The 23,178-nt window shown below is 34.2% G+C and overlaps 1 protein-coding gene across 1 annotated transcript in view; it reads left to right on the forward strand.

Moving 5' to 3' along the window:
- Positions 1-23,178, forward strand: part of COL24A1 (collagen type XXIV alpha 1 chain) — a 260,287-nt gene that overhangs the window by 69,298 nt on the left and 167,811 nt on the right. Inside the window, exons 12-18 of the mRNA XM_037499346.1 lie at positions 2,234-2,278; positions 13,793-13,846; positions 15,160-15,204; positions 19,493-19,546; positions 19,625-19,669; positions 19,912-19,965; positions 20,234-20,287. Coding sequence (XP_037355243.1) covers positions 2,234-2,278; positions 13,793-13,846; positions 15,160-15,204; positions 19,493-19,546; positions 19,625-19,669; positions 19,912-19,965; positions 20,234-20,287 — 351 coding nt within the window. The remainder of the gene's footprint in view (positions 1-2,233; positions 2,279-13,792; positions 13,847-15,159; positions 15,205-19,492; positions 19,547-19,624; positions 19,670-19,911; positions 19,966-20,233; positions 20,288-23,178) is intronic.

A 23,178-nucleotide genomic window follows, 5' to 3' on the forward strand; every position in this document is an offset into this window, starting at 1 on the left:
AAAACCACCAATAGGGCCTCCCTGGTGGAGCAAGTGGTAAGACACAACCTATAAAGCTGTCTGCAGCCACTGCAGCACGAGTTTGATCCCTGGCTGGGGAGCTACCCACATGGCGCAGCAGACCTCTCCTGACTCACCCACTGCTCCCCTCAGCAGTGTATTTCAGTAGATCCTCCTGTTCTACTCCCCACTCTGTCAAATCCTCTCACCCCTGCCCCACACCTCTGGCCTACACCCCAGCTCTTGTATGCAGAAATAAATAAATCTTTAAAAAATAATAAAACCATCAATGGTCTAGCTAACTGGGTATTAATATTATGCTAATCAATCCTGAAAAACAAATGGAAGCAAAAGACCTTTTTAGAAGTCAATATAGGATAATACATGAAGAAGAACATATGTAGCTCTTTCTGCATTATCCTTTGTTTTTTTTGCCTAAACCTAGTGATTGTACTAGAGTTTTGGAAAATTAGTTTATTGCTTTATAAAAAACTGGTTATATTTTGTGAAAATGCATAAAGGTTTAATGAAATGAGTCCGCTTGGTCTAACGTATTAAGCCTTTATAGACAGACACCTCACATGAGCTTTTATCAACACTACTAAATTGAAATTGGATGGATGACTCCAGAAAATGATATCTTCTAATTTGTCTATATGTATTATAAATCCCAAACTACATAGTCCTGGCAGATTTCTTAGCTTTGAAGGCTTATAAGTGATAATAAGTCTCAAAGTAGTTAAATCAGTTAGAATGTTTTGGACTGCAAATGACAGACAACCCCAACCCAAACTGATTTAAAAATGAGACTTATTAAGTGGTTTTATATATATATATACACACACATATATATATCATATATATTAATAATATATTATATTAATACTATATTATTAATAATATACATGATATATATTATATATATGGTGTTATGCAAATACAGTTGACCTTTCAGTAACATGGGTTTGAACTTCATGGGGCCACTGAGAAGTGGATATTTTTATAAACAGATGATATAAACTTACAGTATTGATAAATACAGTATAGTACTGTACATTATTTTCACTTCCTTATGATTTTTTATTTTTTTAAAGATTTATGTATTTATGCACGAACTGGGGTATAGGCCAAAGGTGGGGGATTCACCAAAGATAGAGTGGGGAACACAATAGGCAGATTGACTGAAATACACTGCTGAGGGGAGCAGCAGGCGAGTCAGGAGAGGTCTGCTGTGCCATGTGGGTTAGCTCCCTGGCCACCAGAGATGGAGCATTGAGCTCTTGGCTGTGCTGCAGTCACTCTGGATAGCTTCACGGTGCTGACACTTAACCCCTTGTGCTACCAGGGAGGCCCTTCCTTATAATTTTTTAAATAAATTCTTTCTTCCAACTTTTTTGTAATAATACAGTGTATAATGTATATATCAAAATATGCTAATCAACTGTTTATATTATCAGAAAGGCAAGTCAACAGCAGGCTATTAGTAAAGTTTTGGGTGCTCAAGGATTTGCATCTCTAAATTCCCACATGGTTCAAGGGTCAGCCCTACTTCCAATGAATTAAACTCTTTTAATGCTCACAAAGCCCAGTGAGATAAGTACTATTATTATTATTTTCACTGTAGATTAGGAAAATGAGGCACACACAGAAAGGAAAGATTTGGCTAAGACTATATAAGGTAATTGGAGCAGAGGCAGGATTTGAACATAAATAACTGGCTCTGAAACTGAATATTTGGATACTAAGTTGTACTACTTTGTGCAAGAACTTAAATCCATGGGTTAGGTGGGATCTTGGTACAGTATGATCTTGAGCACAGCAATATCATCCTCTGCTTTTCTGTTCCCCATGTAAGCTTTATCTTAAGACTGGATTCCCTTGTGATTGCAAGATTGCCAGTGTAAAAGCTAAATCTGCCTTTGTTTATGTCCAGTCATAAAGACCAGGAGACAGAAAGGAGATAATTGCCCCTTAGGTACGGCAAAAAAGACCTTCCTGTCTGGTTATGCCAACTTTGGTTGAATGCGTACCACCAAACTAGTAACTATCACCAGAAGAATAAAAGGATCTGGTATGGAAGTACAGACAGTGTGGTTCTTGGAGAAAAATCTGGGTTTTGTTATAAAGAAAGAAAAAAGGGCCACTTGATTGATGTTTGAGGGATAAAAGATCTGTATTGTCTACTCATTCATTTATTCAACAAATATTTACTTTTGACTTTTCTATATTCTAGGGTGTTCCTGGGGTCCGTGGGAAGAAGGGTCTTAAGGGAAGACAGGTAATTTGATTCTTTTTTCTTAAGGTTTAGTGCAGAGCAACATATCTAAGTCTGAGCTTATATCTCAACTTTTGCCTATGAATGTAGTTGTCTGTGTTCTCACCGATCACAATCCATTTAACAGAGTTCAATTTTTGCCACATCAGTAGTCTATCAATAATGCCTGAGAATGTAAAAGAAATTTTAGATTTTAAAAATAATTCTGAATTTAACACTTCTAACCCTTTTAATATACCAGTGAGAGAAACCTTTGTCTTCATAATTAGGAGACACAATGTCACAGAAAATACACAATTAAAAATATTAATAGTATCCTGTTTTAGAAGATGCAGAAATGCCTGCTAGAGATTATTACTTCATAATCTAGTTAACTACATAATCTTATGTTTTTGCATTTAAAAAATCATAGAAAGTAAATTTTACTAAATAACATAGTAATTTCAGAGATGGGAAGAAATTTTGACATCATCCTATCTCCCAAATTGTACAAATGAGAAAACTGGGGTTCAGAGAAGTGTCTTCAGATTAACCTGACTGAATCACTGAAAGGCCACCTGCTTTTCAGTTTACTACTATTCAAAGAGTATTTAGGGTGAGATATTCTGTGCTACACTACCTTCCGTATGAGGACGAAACTTGAATTTTTAATAGGTTTTCCTAAAATTTTGGTGAATATAAATATAATGCTGATGGATTACAAATGTCTCCAGAAAATTTATATCCCTTTAAAGCATTTAATTATTTTAGCTTTGTAATTTTTCTTGAAAATATATTAGAATAGGTATTAATGTTACCATTATATAGGTCAGGAGAATTAGGTCAGTGATGTTAAAATACTTGTTCTCAATCACATAATTAAAAATTAAATCAAGAATTGAGCCCAGCTGCTCTCAATGTAAACCCAGGATCCTTTCCTTAGTACTTAGGTATCTCTACTGTCAATTATACTAATATGCTTACAAGAGCATCATTTATTTTCTATGATGTTTGACCAAAATGTGATAAAACTATATTTTGTCCATTTTAGATTTTAATTTATTAAGAAAAACTAGCCAATCTGTCAAGAGATTTTAAAAAATTCTTGCCTTTATATTCAACTTTAAAGCTAATCTGAAAAGGTACGATCCTATTCCTTGGAATCATATACAGTGCTATAAACCAATGTTACCTCAAAAAAAAAAAAAAAGAAACTTATCAGTGGCAATTATAGCCACAGAAACTATTACCATTACTATTACATCATCACCATTTTTCATTCTCAAGTACTTTATTAGATTTTTGTATAACATATCGATTAATTCTATATTATTATGCTTCACTGTGTTGGTACGTTACTTTTTTTTTTTTAGCCCCTTGAATATCTTCTCAAAGCCCCTGCACATATTACTGAAGTAATTAATAAGTTAACTTCATTTATTAATAAATTAATAAGTTAAGGTTTAGTGCAGAGCAACATATCTAAGTCTGAGCTTCATTTATTAATACTGGTCTTATACAGACATAAATTCTATCTTGGCAGTAGGTAATTTAGTGTCCTACTCCATAATGAACTATAAAATTATCCATGAAATTTCTGGTTTTTACTCCATGAGAAATTTTAAAATTATTCAGCAGGTTGCCATTGAATTCAAAAGAGGAGTTCAAGAAAGCTGTGGAAAAATAGTGAATGGAATTATTATTGGGTTCTTCATTTGATTGCAGCACTGTTGCTTTCATTACAAAATTTGTAGTTTTATTGCTTTAAAAATATGTGCCTTTTTTAAATAGATTTAAATCCCTTAGAAAAATTATATTTGAAAAGCACATGTATTTTGTTTTCCTTAAATAGTATTTATAATAGAATATCTGTCTTATGTTTTAAAATGTCATATATGCGATATATGCTTGTTTTTAACTGCAACACAACCATGTTTATGAGGAAACCGCTGTGATTAGAGTAAGATACATTACAACCACAAGTCAAATTATGCCATGGCTGATCTCAGAAACTGTTTTAGGTATTGAGCTATGTATAAATGCTACTACCCTATGTTCTGTTTATTGTAAGTAAAATCATCTTTTGCTTTGGAGGGGAATTTTAACATGCAGTATTATACATCAAGGGATGTGAGTATTTTAATTTATGTGATTATGATTCTGACAGAATGGTCATTGATTGTTTTAATAATCATAAAATGAAAGTATCTTTTGATATTTCTACTTTATTTGATATGCAAAATAGCAGATGTGTGGAATACAAATATGGCTATGTATTAAATTGTCTATTGGAGTTATTATTATATTTGAAACAGATATTCCAATACAGAGGCAGAACTAGAGGTTTACAGCTACCATAAAAAATGACAGAAAGCTATACATCTGAAAGAACATGACTTTTTTGCATTATGAGATGGAGGACATGAGAATAAAATACTGCCAGTAATAAGCTTAGAAAACTTCATAATTCAGGCTGACATCTTTCCAAACACTAATCAAGATGAACTTTTGCACACTATTGAGTTTGTTTTTGACTTGTATTGATATAGTTAACAAAATATTAAAAAATATATAGACATTGTATCGCATATACACATAGCACAAACACGTAAAAGAGTAATAAAAGTCATGTCCAGAGTTGTTCAGTGAATTAGTAACATTGCTAAGCTTAGATTTGAATGTTACCATAAATCATATGCTCATCCTGCTGGACAAATGATCACTTATTTCCCTGAGTATATACTAAGCATGTTATTAAGTTGCTGTGAACCAACTCCCTAGTGATGTCTATATTTTTAAAATTATACTTACAAGTAAAGGATACCTTCTGCTAGATAGTATAAATACTGAAAATGGACACATTAAAATATTATTTTGCTCATTTAAGAGTTATTTATTATCTGGCCTCATATTAGTATTTTTGAAATTAATTATTATTTCATTACTTGGTAGAAAACTTTTTACCAAAGTCAAACATTGCTTTTATTCAGTGTTTACAGATGAGCTGATGTTTGTAACATCATCTGTTTTTGTTTTCCACCAGGAAAAGTAGGAAATTTGATTTTGTTAGGAATTTGGTATACTTTAGGATCAAAGAATATGAAAAGTAGATAAACAAATTTATTTGTTCCTTGGTCTTAGGTTGTTAGCATTTGAAAAGTTTTTCTTGTATTATAAGCTACTTTTAAACATCAAGTTCTTAATATGAGATAGTTGCTAACCACAATAGTTATTTTTAAAGTCTTCATATAATCAGTTACAAATTAGTCAGTATTTGTGTACTTAAACGCTTTTGGATGTTGAGACATATTTTCACTTCTTCCACTCCTTCCTTTATATTCTCTCTCCATGTCACAATTGGATCAAAATCATTATTGCCAATTAACATTTGAGGACAGCCAGGGAGCATTGGGTACCTTTCATAGAACCATCCTTTGAGGATGTAGAAGTTCAAGAGCCTATTAATCAGTTCTTTTATCTGTGGTTATTAGGGTTCATCTCAAGGTCATTCTCCAGAGATCTTGGATGAAAACAAGATAATAGGCAATCTTTATTGTTCAGAACTGAAATACCATAGAACTACTGTTCTATTTAATTGTTTTACTGTCTTTGAGAAGCTTCTTGGAGCATATCTGGTATGTACCAGATTCTTTAAAAGCATAAACGTATCCACTAATTTATAATAGAAAGAAAATGCTTTTTTAAAATAATTAAGGAAGGCAGAGAGAGGATTTGTATGTATTTGCTATCTTTAGGTTTTTTATATATTACCTAATTCTGAGTAGCTTCTTTTTAATATATTACCTAATTCTGAGTAGCTTCTTTTTCAAACTTCATACTGTAGTGCCACAATCAGGAAATTCTTTAGTTGCTTTAAAAAAACATGTTAGTGGGCTCCCAGATTGATTTAGTCAGTAGTCTCTTATACTAAATTGGTTATGCAGATTTATATGGCTCCACAAACCTAAAATATTTATAGGGGCCTCCCTGGTGGCGCAAGGGGTTAAGGCACAGCCTATGAAGCTGTCTGCAGCCAATACAGCACAAGTTCGATCCCCGGCCAGGGAGGTGACCCACATGGCACAGCGGACCTCTCTTGTCTCACCTGCTGCTCCCCTCAGCAGTATGTTTCACTGGATCTGCCTGTTCTGTTCCCCACTCTGTCTCTGGTGAGTCCTCTCACCCCTCTGCACCTCTGGCCTGCACCCCAGCTCTTGTATGCATAAATAAATAAATCTTTAAAAAAATAAAATATTTATGCCAGAAATGACTTGTTGGGATTCAAAACAAACATGAAATTGGAGATGGAAGTTACTCCCACCAACATCTAGAAAACTGTTGTCAAAATACAGAGATTTTCTAAGAAGCTTTTCAGACCTGATAGTGGATTATAAACAATCAAATCATGTCACATTCAACATTTGGCAAAGAGAAAGTGTGTACTCAGTTTCGTTCTATGAAAATCAAAATATCACTACTTTAAATGGTGGATATTTTCTCAAGGCACCTGGACTACAGAGATGTTTTCTTGCCTAACTATAGAAAGGAGTGTCTCCGCCTTGTTTTTTCAACATCTTTGTTAGAAGAGTCTATTTAAAGTAAGCTGTATTTTGGCTTCTAACTTCAGTGTTAGAATTTCAGAATATAAAATCCTTCTGTTAAACATCTGTTACTAGTTTCTATCCTTAACCCAAGACAATCTTAAATACATATTGCAAAGTAGGGTCTCAGATACATTCATTTTATGGAGAATTCGGAGACAGAGTTTTCTTTGTTTTAGGAAAAGTTTGCAGTTAATTTGAGCATAAAGAAAGTACTATTGTCACTAGCATTATGAAAAATTATCATTAATTGTTAGGTGATTCTACCTTTCAGGAAAAATATGATTTCTGGATTCTACTTTACTGAGCTTAGTCTTTAGGAACTGTATCTGACTAATTGAAGCCTGACACAGTGTATGGAATTCAACACATCTTCAAAGTTGGGACAGACACAGAAAAGAGAAACACCAAGTGAATTACTTGGGAGAAGTCTAGGCAGAGCCTGATTTTTTAGAAATGTGACCTGAAGAGGTGAAAATTGAGGCAAGCAGTTATTTGGGGGGCAGATAGTGTAAGAGAAAATCTGGAAGGCCTTATGAGTTATCAGTCGGAAATGTGAGTGCAGAGATGCAGGAGGTTTGATTAGGTTCAGGGACTGTATTCTCTGGGTGGGAAAATGTCAAGTGTAAGATGAGGCCCTTATGGTTGAGGTTTAGACCATATTATTTCCTTGGACACAACAACAAGGCAGATTTCAATTCCCAGACCGGTGATAACCAGTCTTTAAGACAAAGGCAGAAATCTGAATTTGAGAAGTGGGATCCAGATCCTAGCTGGTTTTTCTGGTAGCCTGAGTGGATGCTATCTCTGCAAATTGGGATGGAGATCCTTGATTTCCAAATTCCAAAAACCAAAATTTAAAAGTAGCCCCAGCTATCAGAACATGGTCAATCCTTTAAGTATGGACCAAATTGTCCTACCTGTGAGGAAAAAAGAGGAGACAGAGATCAGACCATCACAGCATACTTCACACCTCTAATGGCCTATGTATTATTTTTGAAAGATTTTTTAAAAAATCGTGATTTCTTAGTACTATGTATTCATGTGTCAAATCTGTAGAAGTAACTTCTTGGTTTTATCTTAGTGTTTTCAATCCTAGAAAAGCTAGCTTGATCATGCCTTTTCAGTACTTGGTCTTGAAAAATTTGAATCTCTGGTTTTATTGGTAATGTCTATTTAGTACATATACCTTCCATGAAATAGTTTTTCTTTGTCTATACTTTATTTTTTTTAACTCTTTTTAAGATTTATTTATTTATGCATACAAGAACTGGGATGCAGACTGGAAATGCAAGGGGGTGAGAGGATTCACCAGAGACAGAGTGGGGAACAGAACAGGCAGATTGACTGAAGTACACTGCTGAGGGGAGCAGTGAGTGAGTCAGGAGAGGTCTACTGTGACATGCGGGTAGCTCCCTGGCCAGGGATTGAACTCATGTTGCAGTGGCTGCGGATAGTTTCATAGGTTGCGTCTTAACCCCTGTGCCACCAGGGGGCCCTGTCTATACTTTAGATAATGTTGTTTCTAAACCTTTGTTGTTTAGAAAGAATAAAATGTGCAGCTTGCTATAGTCTTTAACAGAAAATTTAGCATTCCTTTCATTTTAAAAAAATTTATTTAGTTTTTTATGACTGTTTTAGTCCTCATAATTTAAAATTTTATACTAGTATTTTCCTAATTTTCTGTAGAACTAAGAAAATAACTCTGTTACTAGAATCCCTAAGCCAGAAGTTTTCCAGTGTTTCAAGGTATAGACATACTACCAAATATAGTCTCTATGACTGGATAAAATATTAGTGCCACATACTTACTTAGGCATACCAGATCTAAAATACGATTTTGTTTTATTTTAGTGTTTGGCAATAGTATCATTATTAGACCCAGGCGAAAGAGAAACTTGATCTAGACTCTGTGCTTTACAAAGCCCTGCACATTACAAACAAAATGAAGATATTAAAACAACACATAACTACTCCTATGACTCAGGACCCAACACTTAGCATTGGCTTGTATGATCTGTAATTCTAGACATTCACTTGTTACTATAGATTAGTTACCACTGGCTATGTTACAGATTACTCCAACTTAATGGTTTAAATCAGCAATAAGTGTATATTATTAAGGTTTCTGTGGGTTGGGAATTTTGAAGTGGCTTATTTGGGTGGATCTAGCTTAGGGTTTCTCACAAAGTTATGATTTTGACCATGACTCTGTCCATCTAAAGAATTGAATGTGGCTGGAGGATCTGCTTTTTTAAGGTAGTTCACTTACTCTCTGGCCAACTTACTGCTGGTTGTTGCTAGGGATCCCTCATTTATTCCTCATGAGAAACTGTCTACATTGCAGCTGGAATATGTTCACAGTGTAGCTATTGGCTTCACTGGAGTAAGTGCCCATGAAGAGAAGGTCAAGTGTCTTTCGTGATCTAGTCTCAGAAGTCATGTACTGTAACTTCTGCATTCTGTTGGTCTCAGAGTACAACCATGATTCAAAATGGAAGAGGACTATACAAAGACATGAATAGCAAAGATAGGTGTCCATCTGTGACACCATCATAGTTTAGCAATGTTCAGACCTGAGAGAAATAACTCTCAATATCTCTTGTTTATTCATGTCTGAATGCCATGAAGGTTGCTATGTGGCATCACTGTCAATAATAGAAACAGACACTGCTCAAGACAGTGCTGAAGATTTTTGCAGGCACTGGAAGCACTATGGTAAGAGGAAAGATGAATTAAATATTTCTCTCAGCATAAATGCAATAGAATTTTGGGTAATGAACTACTGTTTCTTAGTAACGAAAAGCTTTTATTTTCTTGCTTCTCTTTTTGTTCTGCTTTATTGTTCCAGAGGTACTAGAATTAGTGCAGTATTTGCAACAGCTGCATCTAGAAACAAGAAACATTTTACAATATTAAACAGTTAATGTTATTCTAAAATTTGTGTCTACTATAGGCAGAGACACAAAGTTTAGGAAGCATGATAAAAGTTATTTACATTGGTAACTAGATTGATATGAAATTCTAGTTAGATGAAGTTTTAAAAATGCATTTATATTATACAAAATACATAAAATATTTGATTATATTTTAAAATGTCTAATTATTAATTACGAATTATTAATTACAATTTCTAGTAGAAAATAAAAAATGGTAGAAAAAGCTCCAGAGGTGATTTACTTAAATTTTAAAAAGTTAGAAACAATGCAAGTAGTCTTATATGCAACATCACTCTGGGATAAATTTGTCGGTGGAACTTTATGCATTCTCTATATCAAGAATTGAAATCTCCAATTGTATTAGTTTTCTGTTCTTTTGCTGTATAACAGATATCACAAACAGTGGCTTAAAACAGCATCCATTTACTCTCTCAGTTTTCATAGGTTAGCAGTTAAGATACTATTTAATTGTGTCTTCTGCTTAGGATCGTAAGGTTGGGATAAAAGATCAGCTGGCAGCATTATATTTGGAGACTTAACTGGAGAAGAGTTCATTCCAAGGGATGAGAAGAATTCATTTCCTTGAGGTTATAGAACTGAGGGCTCTCTCTTTTTTTTTTTTTTTTTTGCTGGCTCTTGGCTCTAAGCCAGTCTTACATCCTGCAGATTGTTCATGGTTCCTAGAGGTCAACTGCAGTTTCCTCTCATGTGGATGTTTCCAATGCAGGTGCTTGCTTAATCAAACTCAGAAGAGAAGTCCTTAGCTCCAGCCTGGAAAGAGGGGTTTGGGTTTGTATATGGTAGATAACCACATCAGTAACATCCCATCACCTTTGATATGTTCTATTAGAAGAACCAAGTCATAGTCCCCCCATGCTTACAGGCAGATTATCATACAAAAGCATGGACACAAGATACAAAAGGCTAGGAACTACCTACATTGATCAAACAGTGGAAATAAACAACCATAACTTGAAGAGGTTAAATGAAATCCAGAAGCATCATATCTTTATAAAATAAAATCTAACTGATCAAAGAAAGTCTCAAATAGATAATTATGCACAATGTAAAAGTTTCATGCAATTCTGGCATGCCCACTGGAAGATTATCACATTCATAAAATTGGCAAATTGGGTACAGGAGTGAAAATTTAATTTTCTGTGGATGATGGTCCTAGAAAATGGTCCTTACATCATTTTGCAATGCAAGGATGTTTCTATGAGATCACAATTTGATTTAAATTAATGGTTATAGTTTTACATTAAATGTTTGTAAATTTAATAATAATAAATGTAAATTTTCTCTAAGAAAAATTTTGTATTTCATTTGCAACAATTTTTTCAAGTGAAGAAAAACTCTTATAAAAAGAAAGGCAAAGTGTTTTTTATTATTCCATATTTCACAGCCAATCTTTAATATCATTTTTTACAACGAAGAACCATGACTGTAAACATTTAAATTCATTGTCAAAGGAATACAGACTCTCCCATATATTAAAAAACAAATTATAAAGTTACTAGAATTGAAATAACTGAATAAGCAGTGAACAAAAAATGACATTCAGCAGTAGAAAACATTGGCAGGACATTCTATAAATATGTTCAACATATATATTAAATTTCTGACATTAACAACTGTATTTCATAAAGCAAGAAAATGTCTAGATTTAGTAGAAATTGTTTGAAAAATTGATGATTCAAATGGTGAACATGCAAAAAGGATAAAAATAATACAACAAATTACATCCCTTTAGCATAGGGAATTTAAAAATGAAAAACATTTTTTGGGTAGTAAACTGACAGGAGTATTAATACATATAATACTTAAAAAAATTAAAGTGGAAATTAGTTCAATTTGTTTCAACAGTAAAGTCAAGTTGAACAGGTGGTCTTTATTACACATACTAGTGAACTACCAGGAGAACAAAATCAGTATTTTATTTTTATTTTGGTTGTATAAAGTACAGGTTTTGTAATAAGGGGAGAAGTGGTCACAGTTCTCTCCCCTACCCCTTCTCTTAGGGGGAAGAAATAGCAATGTTTTTTTTGTGGAGAGTTGAACTAGAGAATAGCTCCTCCTACTGGATAAGGATGGGAACCATCAGTCCTATTTAACACGCCTTTAGGCGAGCTCCAGTGAGTCCCCAAGGATGTTTTTTTTCCCCACTCCTTGTTCAAATGAATTCTTTGCTTTTTAAGAAAAACTGTATAACACATATTCCATTAAACTCACCTTCTAAAGTATACAATTTGTGTATTATTAGTGTATTCAGAGTTGTGCAACTCTCACACTATGTAATTTCAGTACATTTCATCACTCCAGAAGGAAACCCTGTACCCATTAGCAGTCACGCCCCATTCCCCCTGCACAACACTGGTCTTTGGCAACCACTAATTTACTTTCCGTCTTTATGGATTTGCCTCTTCTGGACATTTCACATTAGTGGAATCATGCAGCATGTCACTTGTACTTTATTATCTTACTGGGGTTTCTGGAAAACCTACTTATGATCTATCTCAAAAATCAATCATTTCAGATTTATTACAGAATTTTTCCTCTGCTTTTTCCATTAATGGTGCATCATGAATATATTCAAGTACCCATATTAGTTCATCTAGAGTTGAAAGATGTATTGCAGATTTGTGAGCTTGTTGACAACAGAATTTGACTTATAAGAACAATGAAAGCAAAATGCCTGCCTGAACTTCAACTGACTTTGAAAGGGGTATGGCTGCAATATGCTTGACTACACAGATGGTTTTTGATTCATCCTCTGATTACAAAATAAGACAAACTGCTTCTAGTGTAAGTTAACTATATCTTTAGAAACATACATCAATTTTTCAGTGTTAAACCGTCTTTTAAACTTAGCCCATTCATGTTTGTACTAGTGAACCAATGATTTTTGACAGTCTGTTAAACACAATATTTAATCATAGCTTGCCTCCATAAATCATAAGAATCTAATAATGTTCTTTTATTTTTTTAGTCTTCTAGGCTATTTTAAAATGAGTGTTATTTAAAATGTTGACATGTCCTACAAACCTCTTGTAAAGCAGTGTTTAAGAAAGTGAGTTTTGAGGTTGATAAATCCAATAGTAAATCTTTAGAGAAACTTTTGCATATGAAATATGAGTAACTGAATAATTGAATTACAATAGATTTATGATAAGAAATGTGTTACTTTATTACCTTTTATAGTTTCACAATGTAGAATTTTCAGTAAGTATTTGGGAACCTTAATTTTCAGTAGCATTGCATTTTGTGTTTATAGTATTTATATGGGTGTGCATTTCCCCAATGAAATTGTATTTAATGAATTTTTTTACATATTACATCTTGGAATGATGAGTTAAAGTACTCAGTATAGCATGGTAGAAAGAGCATTGACCGGGCCTCCCCGGTGGTGCAGCGGTTGAGCGCTGTGCTGCGAAGCTGCCCGCAGCCTCTGCAGTGCTGGTTCGATCCCTGGCCGCTGGTGAGGGTCCCACATGAATTGACAGACCTCTCCTGCCTCCTGCTGCTCCCCTCAGCAGTGTATTTTGTTGGTCTGCCTGCTTTGTTCCCCGTTCTGGCTCTGGCGAATTCTCTCACCCTCCTGTGCTTCTGACTGTATCCAGTGCTTGTATAAATAAATAAATAAAAATCTTAAAAAAATAAAATAAAAATTAAAAAAGTGCACTCCTTCATCATGATTAAAAAAAAAAAAAGAGCATTGACCCTGCAATCAGATTGCCTCCATGCAGTGATTCTTCCCATAATAAATTTCTGTGTTCTCTAACATAGTATTTTTGTATGTATTATGTGGCATATACAAGAAATTTTATAAAATACAGAATTATTGTACCTAACAAAATCAGTGTCATGCAAACAAAGTTTTTAACTTCATGATAAGTTAGAGGCTAGAAAATGGCTCTTACTAGATTCTTTATCAGAAAACAAGAACAAAAAGATTTGTGTTGACTTTAACAGCATTTCTTCCTCTTTCCCGGAGACAGGGTTTTCCAGGTGACTTTGGAGAAAGAGGCTCTGCTGGTCTGGATGGCAGCCCTGTGAGTAAACTGTGATGGTCCGAACTTGCAGTCTAAGGCCAGCGCCACATTGGGTTTCCAGGGCACTATGCGCATTCCCCATTGATTTATCATATGGGCAATAAGCCCACAATGTCATAAAACAAATTTTTACTTGAGAGATGATCATTATATTCTGTTATTTGACCATGTTAAATGTGACTGTTTAAGTGAAGAATTAGAACTATCTGAGCAATACTGTATTTGGACAGGGTGGGAAAGAAGTCTTCATGTACACGAAGGCAGTAACAAGCCTCATGTAAAAGTTGTGAACTCAGAGATTGTTCTTCTGGACTCAGATTTGTTATTGATCTAGCTTTCTTCTGAATATTTTACAAGAAAGTCTTCTCCTTTGGGATTGTTCAGATAGCCGATCTTCATACGAGGGAGTTACCATTCTAAAATTAGTGTAATTACATTATCAAAGGATGATGGTACTTTGCTATTTTTTGAATGTAGGTAGAAATATCTTCAGTTTTTTCTCTCTGAGTGTATCCAATAGCTTTCCTCTAATCTATGTCATATAAGTATTGCATAAAAATTAAGGAATCTTATGAATTAGAATCAACTACATAATCCATATAGCCTACATTTGGAGTAGCTCCTATATTTAGACATGGAGTGAGTTAGTGCAAAAGACCATCACAAAACATTTAAAAATTAATATTGATAAGTTTAAAATCTCATATACATTATTTAACAATGTTAATAATTTCTGGCATTTGTATAATTGATGAAAATTTTCAAAACCTTTTCCATAGTATGTTTTTCATTGTGATCTTTACAACAATGAGAATATTTATTAATACAAATATAATTATGTATTACTGTTATTTTGTTTTGTCTGAGAAAACTGCAGATTAGAGAATTTAAATAATATGCTTCAAATGAGTTGATAGTGTTTTAAACCATCTGAAAAAGTTCTAACTCTGTATGCTGACAGCTGTCTCTTCTTAAAATACATAGGCTTGTTATGCCTCTGATGCTTATTGCTAGTAGAATTATTGCCTTTATTAGATATATGAGAGACAGAGAAATCTTCATACCAGGCTAGGGTGGTAGTCAATGCATTCAGAAGCATGGAGTCAGGGTCACCTTCAAAGAACATAACCTGCGAACCTGAGATTTTCACTTCTTAGGAGGATGCATAAGAAGGGTAGGGAAGTTTCAGAAGTTAGCTCTGAAAGAGGGTGAAATCTGATATTTTTTTCCTAGATAGTTTTGTCTTCAAATTTAGAAAATCACATTAATAGGTTAGAATCATTTATCCTATTTTGTATGTTTCTTTTATATAGGGACTTGTAGGAAGCATTGGTCCTCCAGGATTTCCTGGGCTTAGAGTGAGTATCAAATATTCTTAAAATATTTTCTTTTGTATTTATATCTGATAAATGTGTTTAGTGTCATTGTTGGGTATCAACCTTGCTCAAAAGTATCTTCTAGCCAGATATACATGTTAGACTGATAATAGTATCACTCAAAAATTAATCATACTACATAAGTTAAAATTATGTATGTATATACATATGCTATGTATAAATTTAATTTATGTGTGTATATATTAGACCAATCTCAATAAATGATATTTATTAAGGACCCAGTTTCCTCAAAAATATAATACATAGAATAGCACTTCAGAATAGTCTTTGAGTATATGTGCTGCCGAAGCGAGCACTTCAGAATAGTCTTTGAGATAGTCTTTCATATCAGCTGGTGCTCTCGAAATATACAGATAGGTCTAAATAAAAGCACATGGTAACTATACACTTTTCCTGATGGAATAAAGTTGAATACATGTTTAGGAAAACGATCCTGAACAAAAAGTAGGAGCTGGACTTCACCAATGACATTAAAAAATTTTAGTGCCTAATTTATTTATTGTATTAAAAAATGTAAGAGACTGTATTATTTGCCCACTGAATACATTTTTAAACAATGAATTCTGACTTTTACTGGTGTTTCTGATACAGACAAACTGCAGCTGAGGAAAAGCAATTCTGCAGAGTCCAAAATAATGTAGTCTGGATATGTAGCTTTCTGATAAAATTTAGATTATTCATTGGAGTGAAGACTGCTACTTTTGATCTTTATAAATTTATTTCTCTCAGCTAAGTTTTTGATTCTGACAGGGTATGAATTGCAGATATTTTATATAAATTCACATTCAGCTGAGCTAAAAGCAAGATTGACATATCTTTATGAAATGTAATGAAAATAGGATCTTATAAGTAAACAAGTCTATATCCACTCAAAAGTAGGACATGATCTGGGCAAAGTTAAGAATTTCCTTAAAAATCAATTTAGAGCTTGCTTGCTCAAACTTGTATGGTAGATAACTAAGACTAGAGTTTTATGTCATAAATTATAACCACAGGTTTTTTTGTTGTTGTTATTGTTTTAACCTTAAAATTGACCACAGGTCTTCTGACTTATAGTATTCTTTCCCCACCTTTACCTGTCCCAAAGCAGAAGGTGACAACTTGGCAAAAGGAATAACTTTGGAGTTTAGTTATTGGAACTCTGGTAAAAATCAGCATAACAAATTTTAACTTGCCATTTGGGGATGGCAAGAGAGTAGGATTAAGAGTCAAAGAATCTGAGTGTGCCTCGATATTTAAACTTTTCTATAGTAATATTAGGTTAGTAAAATAATAAAGTTAGCAATAACAGCTCATTTCTATCTAGTAATTTTTTATTTGCTAGTGATGTATTGTCAGGCTAATGAGCTTATAAGTGCTGAGCTGTATTTGAAGCCAGGTAACCTAAATCCAGAGTCCAGAATTTTACCTGTTGTGCTATGCCACCTCTTTAAAGCCTGTATTACCTTAAGATATGTATTATGTCTCATGATATTTCTTTAGGCTTCATGAGAAGCTCTATATGGAGAAAAGAACCAAAGGACCATGTTTTGTTTTGTTTTGTTTTTTCACTTAATTTTGAATAGGGTTAAACCTGTAGGTAGTATTCAGTGGTCTTATCAATGAGAGGGAAAGTAATAGGAGAAGGGAGTTGGACTCCAAAGATACTCTGCATTTTTCATTTTACCTATTAGCATTACTTTGATTAGCTCAGAAACTTCTGTTATTAAGCTTAATATTCAGATCAAAATTCTTAACATAGATCAAGATGTCTAGATTGGGTTGGTTCTTATCCACATCTTGGGAACATTCTTTGTAGTCTGGCAAAGATTTCCATCTGCAAATGCCATGCAGCCTCCTTAATTAATGCCTGGTACTTGTATACCTGAACTTCTCTGTTGCTACTTTTCTGCCTAACAAATGAGTCTGTCATTTTTCATTTCCAAGACTTTTTAGCACAGTGCCTGATCCATCACATTTATCAGTGAATAGTACCTGGGTCGTCTGTTCTCTCTTTCTGCTTTCGTAGACAGAAAGAGATTTTGTAGAAAAGAAAATGACTAATGAAATTAGCCATCATAATCTAATGGCATAGAAGGCAAGATAAGCAATATCATACATTGTAGCTACTGCTGTAGTGGACCAAAGTCAAGTCACTGAGAAGCAACAATTTGTGTTCTCAGCGATTCAGAGTAGGCTTCACAAAGGAGACTTTCCTCAAGCTTCGTGAAAACTGTGTATGAGTCAGGTGGCATGGGAAAGAGAAAAAGGCTCTTCAGGCAGAAGAATGCTGTGTTCAGATGTGCAGAAAAGAGGAAAGACAGAATACTTGGGAAAGAGGAATGTTGTATTGTGGCTTAGGAAGTCTGCGGGCATGGGAGGGCAATGGAGGGAGGTAAGGATTTGAAGGTGATTGTATTGCATAGTAAATTATCTGCCTGCCCAAAACTGCAGCTTCTGCTTTATCTCTAACATGTTCCTTCTAGCAAGTAGAGTTTGACAAAAGATGATATTACTCCTCTAAATTATTTCTGCCATGCACGTTGATATTGTGATTTGCTTTCTTAATTAAACTACAGAGTGATTATCACCTGTAAGCGTATGTGGGTGGGTCTGGTTGACAAGCTCAGTGTGGGATTCAGTCTTTTCCACAATATGCTTAACTATATGAGCTGTAACTGGCCAATAATGGCTACTTTTATATAAAGAACCTATCCTCGGTCTATTTCTTTGGCTTACTTTGATTCAAAAGTTCTCTATAATTTCTCACTGTGTGGGAAGCTCTTCACCTTTCATGCTCTATCCCAGACACCCTCAGCTAAGTTCCCATGCATGAAAGCATTTCTTCTGTCTACTCCATTGTTTCATGGAAGAAGAATGTGGTCTGTATGGAGTGCTGAAGTTTTCAGGTTGTGGAAATGAAAACTACTCTTACCCTATTGTGGAATGCTTCCAGAAAGCTAAAGTTTTTCAGGACTAGGCTTTTCCACACAATATTTGATAGTCAACAAAATGATGTTTTCTGGAAATTTCTATACCCATACCATTTTGTTCATTCTATATTCTACTAATTCCTTTATAACGTGAAATATTTGTAAAATATTTCCTTCTGTACTAACATGGATTATTGCTGCATAATTTTCATGCACACATGTCTGTTACACAGTTTTCAAAGTACCGTAAGTTTTGGAGCTATGAACTTTGAATAAAGTAGCCACTGTAACGGTAAGAATAATAATTTCCTTTTGACAGAATTTTTAATGATGTATTAATATTGCATATCTATTAAGTTGGAAAGTATTACTCTGCTTCTCATAGTTACTGCTATTTCAGGATTAGACGTGTTGGAAATACTTTATCTTAGATGTTTCACAGACTTTAGGATTCACTCAAAAGTAAAGGTGTCATAGTTTCCATTCTGAAATTTGTATTATATATTTATTAGAAATGCTCTGTTGAGAAATAGAGCTCTAGAAATCATTGTTTAAATCTTATTTTTAAAGTTGATTACTTTAGTATTCATTCCATACTTTGAAATTATTATGTGCCAAGTATTAGATCTGGGAAATTAAAAAAAAAATGAATAAAACAAGCTTGTGCTCTCACAAAATGACAAATGAACAAGACAGGGAAAAAGCTGACTTTTTCACCTTTGTTTCCTCTATACTTACTACAGCATCTGGTACATACTGTGTTCAATAAATGTTAAATGATGAATGAATGAGAGAAATCCAGACGAATAGAGCCTTTTGTTTACTACTAAGTTTATGTTCAAAAATTATAAAAATTTTCTTATCCTGTAAATTTCAAATAATGAAATCAAATCATTGAAATGTCTAATACATAGTAACTGTCCAATAAATATTTGCCCAAAAAAATGGGTAAAATAAAAATCTTAAGAAGCTCAAATAAAGTGTTTACTGAATACTTCCTGGGAACATGGCACTTAAATATTTCTCCTATCTTCAAATGTTATCTGGTTAGAGAAATAGTTCAAGGTGAATGTCATAGTATTATAGGTGCTCAAAGGAGGGAAGCATCCAGTGGACTAAGCCAGAATGAACAGGCTTCAAGAAATAGGGGATGAAACTCACTAAAGTTTGAAAGATCAGTATGCTTTATAAATGTATAGAGAAAAGAACTTGTTGCAGAACAAGGCACATATGGGAGCTTCGTGAAGGGAACTGTTCTACATTAATTAATTTCGCCACATTCTCTTTCTAGTCCCAGAGGAAGCATAATGATGCCTTTGTTTCTTACTGATTTTCAGGGCAGCGTTGGCCTTGTAGGACCAGTCGGGCCTTCTGGAATTCCTGGCCCAATGGTATGTTTCAATTTACGTAATGGACTTTTCCCTTTACATTCTCTCTGATGTCACAGAATCCCATTTTTTCTCTTTTAGGGTCTTTCAGGGAACAAGGGCCAACCTGGAATCAAAGGTGATAAGGTGATTTAAGTATTTACATTATCATAGAGATAGTTTATCATGTTTATTTTTTCTTTTGAGTTAGCACAACTTATCAAATATCTTGTTTTTATTTGTAGGATTTAGCTGTTCTATCTTTTATCAATTTTTTGTGAGAAGTAGGAAAAGTAGAGAAATCCTCTTTGAAAATTTCATATTAGCTTTATGGTCATATTCTGTGTCTGCCATGCTTACATGTCTGTGTGTGAACTTATGCCCTCTAGGGTGACCAAGGCATTGCAGGAGAGCCAGGAGAACCAGGGTATCCTGGAGACAAGGTGACTTTTTTTCCCCCTACCATTTTATATCAATACAAAAAAAGCCTGGCAAAAGTGTAAATTCTTTAAAATGAAAGGAGTTCTCATTATTTTAGTAATGTATTTTGTTAGATTGTTGTATCAATACGGTTTCATGTCTTGTTTGAAATGGTTTTCTCAATTTCTCTAGGAATACCTCTATGAGTTTTTTAGTAGGTTATAAATTGAGGCGTATCTACATTTTGTGGTATAGTAACTTTTCTCTTTCCTCTGCTATTTTCTCCTTTAGGGTGCTTTTGGTTTTCCAGGACCACCTGGGATGAGAGGGAAGCCAGGATCATTAGTACGTTTGGACTTTTGCTTTCTTCTTCCTCATTAATGGAATATGCACCTTAGCATCAGTCTTGATATATGTTCATATGAGTAGAATTTAAAAAGTAGGATATAAGCTACCAGTGTGACTTTTTCTCTTTTCAGTTTTAGAATATTGGTAATTCTTCAAATTTTCAGCTTATGTTCTGCAGACTATTGGGCCTCCCCTCTGGATCCCTCACCCCAGGCCAATATTAGCATTGGTTGTCAAACTAAGACCCTGACTTCTTAGATCTTTTTTGATCATGTGAGCATTTTTATCCTTTGATAATGATAAAAGGAAATGGAATGACACACTTCTAAGGCCAACACTAGCAATAAATGATGTCAGTATTATTCTCTTATGCCTTACAATTAATACCTTCAGAAAACTAGAGTCAAATACCATGTTTATATAAGGCAGACCTTTTAAATGTTTCCATTAATCTTTGATTCAGTTTATATTGATAACATTTATTGGGGCTTGCAGAATCACTAGGCTGAGAAAGAGACTTGGATTCTTATTCCAGCCCTGACACTAACCTGGAGCATTTAATCACCATGTATCCAGTTTGCCGCGCTTAGAATGAGAGACTATATCATGTTTAAGTTTCCTTGTGACTGCATTATTTTCCCCTCTTACTAATACTGCTTAATGTCTTTAAAGAAAATGCAGAAAGCCTATTTAACCTTTAACACCACATCTGAAAACCCTAATTTTTTTTCCTGGAAATCACCAGAAACTCTAGTGTGGTTCTAGCATCTAGGCCAGCGATGCTGGGAGCAGGAGATGGTGAAAATGAGGTTTTTACTTTCCCGTTTTTTACCTTTCTATACTATACTATGCTATATAGTATAGTATATATTACCATACTATATTACCAAAAAAAAGGCAGCAGGGTTGACGTTGGTAGGAGATAGTTGACCATTTCTTGTTTTATCAAATATTTGAAGAGTATGTACTTAAAGCTAAGGATAGGATAGATATTCATGAATGAATATTTGTGAGATGATCTTGTCTTAAGTTTCTCCTTTCATTTCTCTTGTTTATCTTATTAATAGAAAATATTGTAGAAGTGTGACTGGGAAATCTTTTCCTATTTATGTAATGAGATACCTGTTTAATGAAAAACTGCTTGTGGAGGATCAATAACTTAATGAAGAAATAAACTTCCATGCTCAATTACACAAGTTAATTTCTACCTTTTATGTAAGTTAGTTCCTACCTTAGACATGCGTTTGCTGCCATGGAAATTCTTTTTTTTTTTTTTAAATAATAAATTTTATTTTTATATTCCCCATACAATTGCAGCCCCCCCATTCTGACCTCAATCCCTCCCCTCCCACCCCCGCCCCCCTAAAAGTGTCTCTGGTTCATAGTTTTTTGTTGATTTTGATTTTCACTTTCTTATAGTTATTCATTTTCCTGGTCCCTTATTTAAGTTTTCTAGATTCCTGCTATGAGTGAGACCATCCGGTATTTTTCTTTTTCTTTTTGGCTTATTTCGCTGAGCATGATCCCTTCCAGCGCCATCCATGTTGCTGCAAATTGCATGTGTTTATCTTTTTTGAATGCTGAGTAATATTCCATGGTATATATGTACCACATCTTCTTGATCCAGTCATCTATTTTTGGGCATTTGGGTTGTTTCCAAAGCTTAGCTATTGTAAACAGTGCTGCTATAAACATAGGGGTGCAGGTGTTCTTTGGAATGGATGTTTCTGTGTCCTTTGGGTAAATACCTAGGAGTGGAATTGCTGGATCATATGGAAGCTCTATGTTTAGTAGGTCCAGAAATCTCCACACAGCTCTCCACAGTGGTTGGACCAGTTTGCACTCCCACCAACAGTGCAGAAGAGTTCCTTTTTCTCTACACCCTCACCAACATTTGTTGTTGCTAGTTTTTTTAATATGTGCCATTCTCACTGGTGTAAGATGGTATCTCATGGTAGTTTTGATTTGCATTTCCCTGATGACAAGTGATGTTGAACATTTTTTCATATGCCTGTTGGCCATTTGCATTTCCTCTTTGGTGAAGTTTCTTTTTAGCTCTTCTGCCCATTTTTTGACTGGATTATTTTCTTTGTTGTTGTTGAGTCTCATCAGCTCTTTGCAGATTTTTGTGATCAATCCTTTATCATTAGTGTTGGGTGCAAAAATGTTCTCCCAGTTGGTGGGGTTTCTCTTTGTTTTTGTTATTGTCTCTTTTGCTGTGCAGAAGCTCTTTAATTTGATGTAGTCCCAGCTGTTGATCTTTGCCTTCACTATCACTGCTTTGGGTGATGTGTCTGTAAAGATGTCTTTGATGTGCAAATCACGTAGTGTTTCGCCTATATTTCCTTCTATATATTTTATGGTTTCAGGTCTTATGTCTAGTTCTTTAATCCATTTTGAGTTGATTTTTGTGTATGGTGTGAGGTAGTGGTCAAGCTTCATTCTTTTGCATGTAGCGACCCAGTTTTCCCAGCACCATTTATTGAACAAACTTTCTTTGCTCCAATGCATAGTCTTTGCTCCTTTGTCAAAGATTAGTTGATCATAAATCTGTGGGTTTATTTCTGGATTTTCTATTCGATTCCATTGGTCTGTATGTCTGTTCTTGTTCCAATACCATGCCATGGAAATTCTTCACAGTCACAAGAATTTCTTTCTTGTTTTACTTCTCCTACATTTGTTTTGCTATTATTTAAGAATTCAGTGTCAACAGCATTGTTTCCAAATGGATTTAAGTTGTAACGTGAAAGTATATTTTCAATATAAAAGAAAGCCCTGATAAGGTTCTTATATTCTGGAATAGGGAACCTTTTGTTCTGTAAATGTTTAAAAAGAGAAAACTACCAAACTGAAGTTAGGAAATATTCTTTCTAAAGGCAGAGAAAGCA

This window comes from Talpa occidentalis, unplaced genomic scaffold (genome assembly GCF_014898055.3).
Source record: "Talpa occidentalis isolate TD23 unplaced genomic scaffold, MPIMG_talOcc4v2.1 talOcc4.9, whole genome shotgun sequence".
NCBI classification, from domain to species: Eukaryota; Metazoa; Chordata; class Mammalia; order Eulipotyphla; family Talpidae; genus Talpa; species Talpa occidentalis.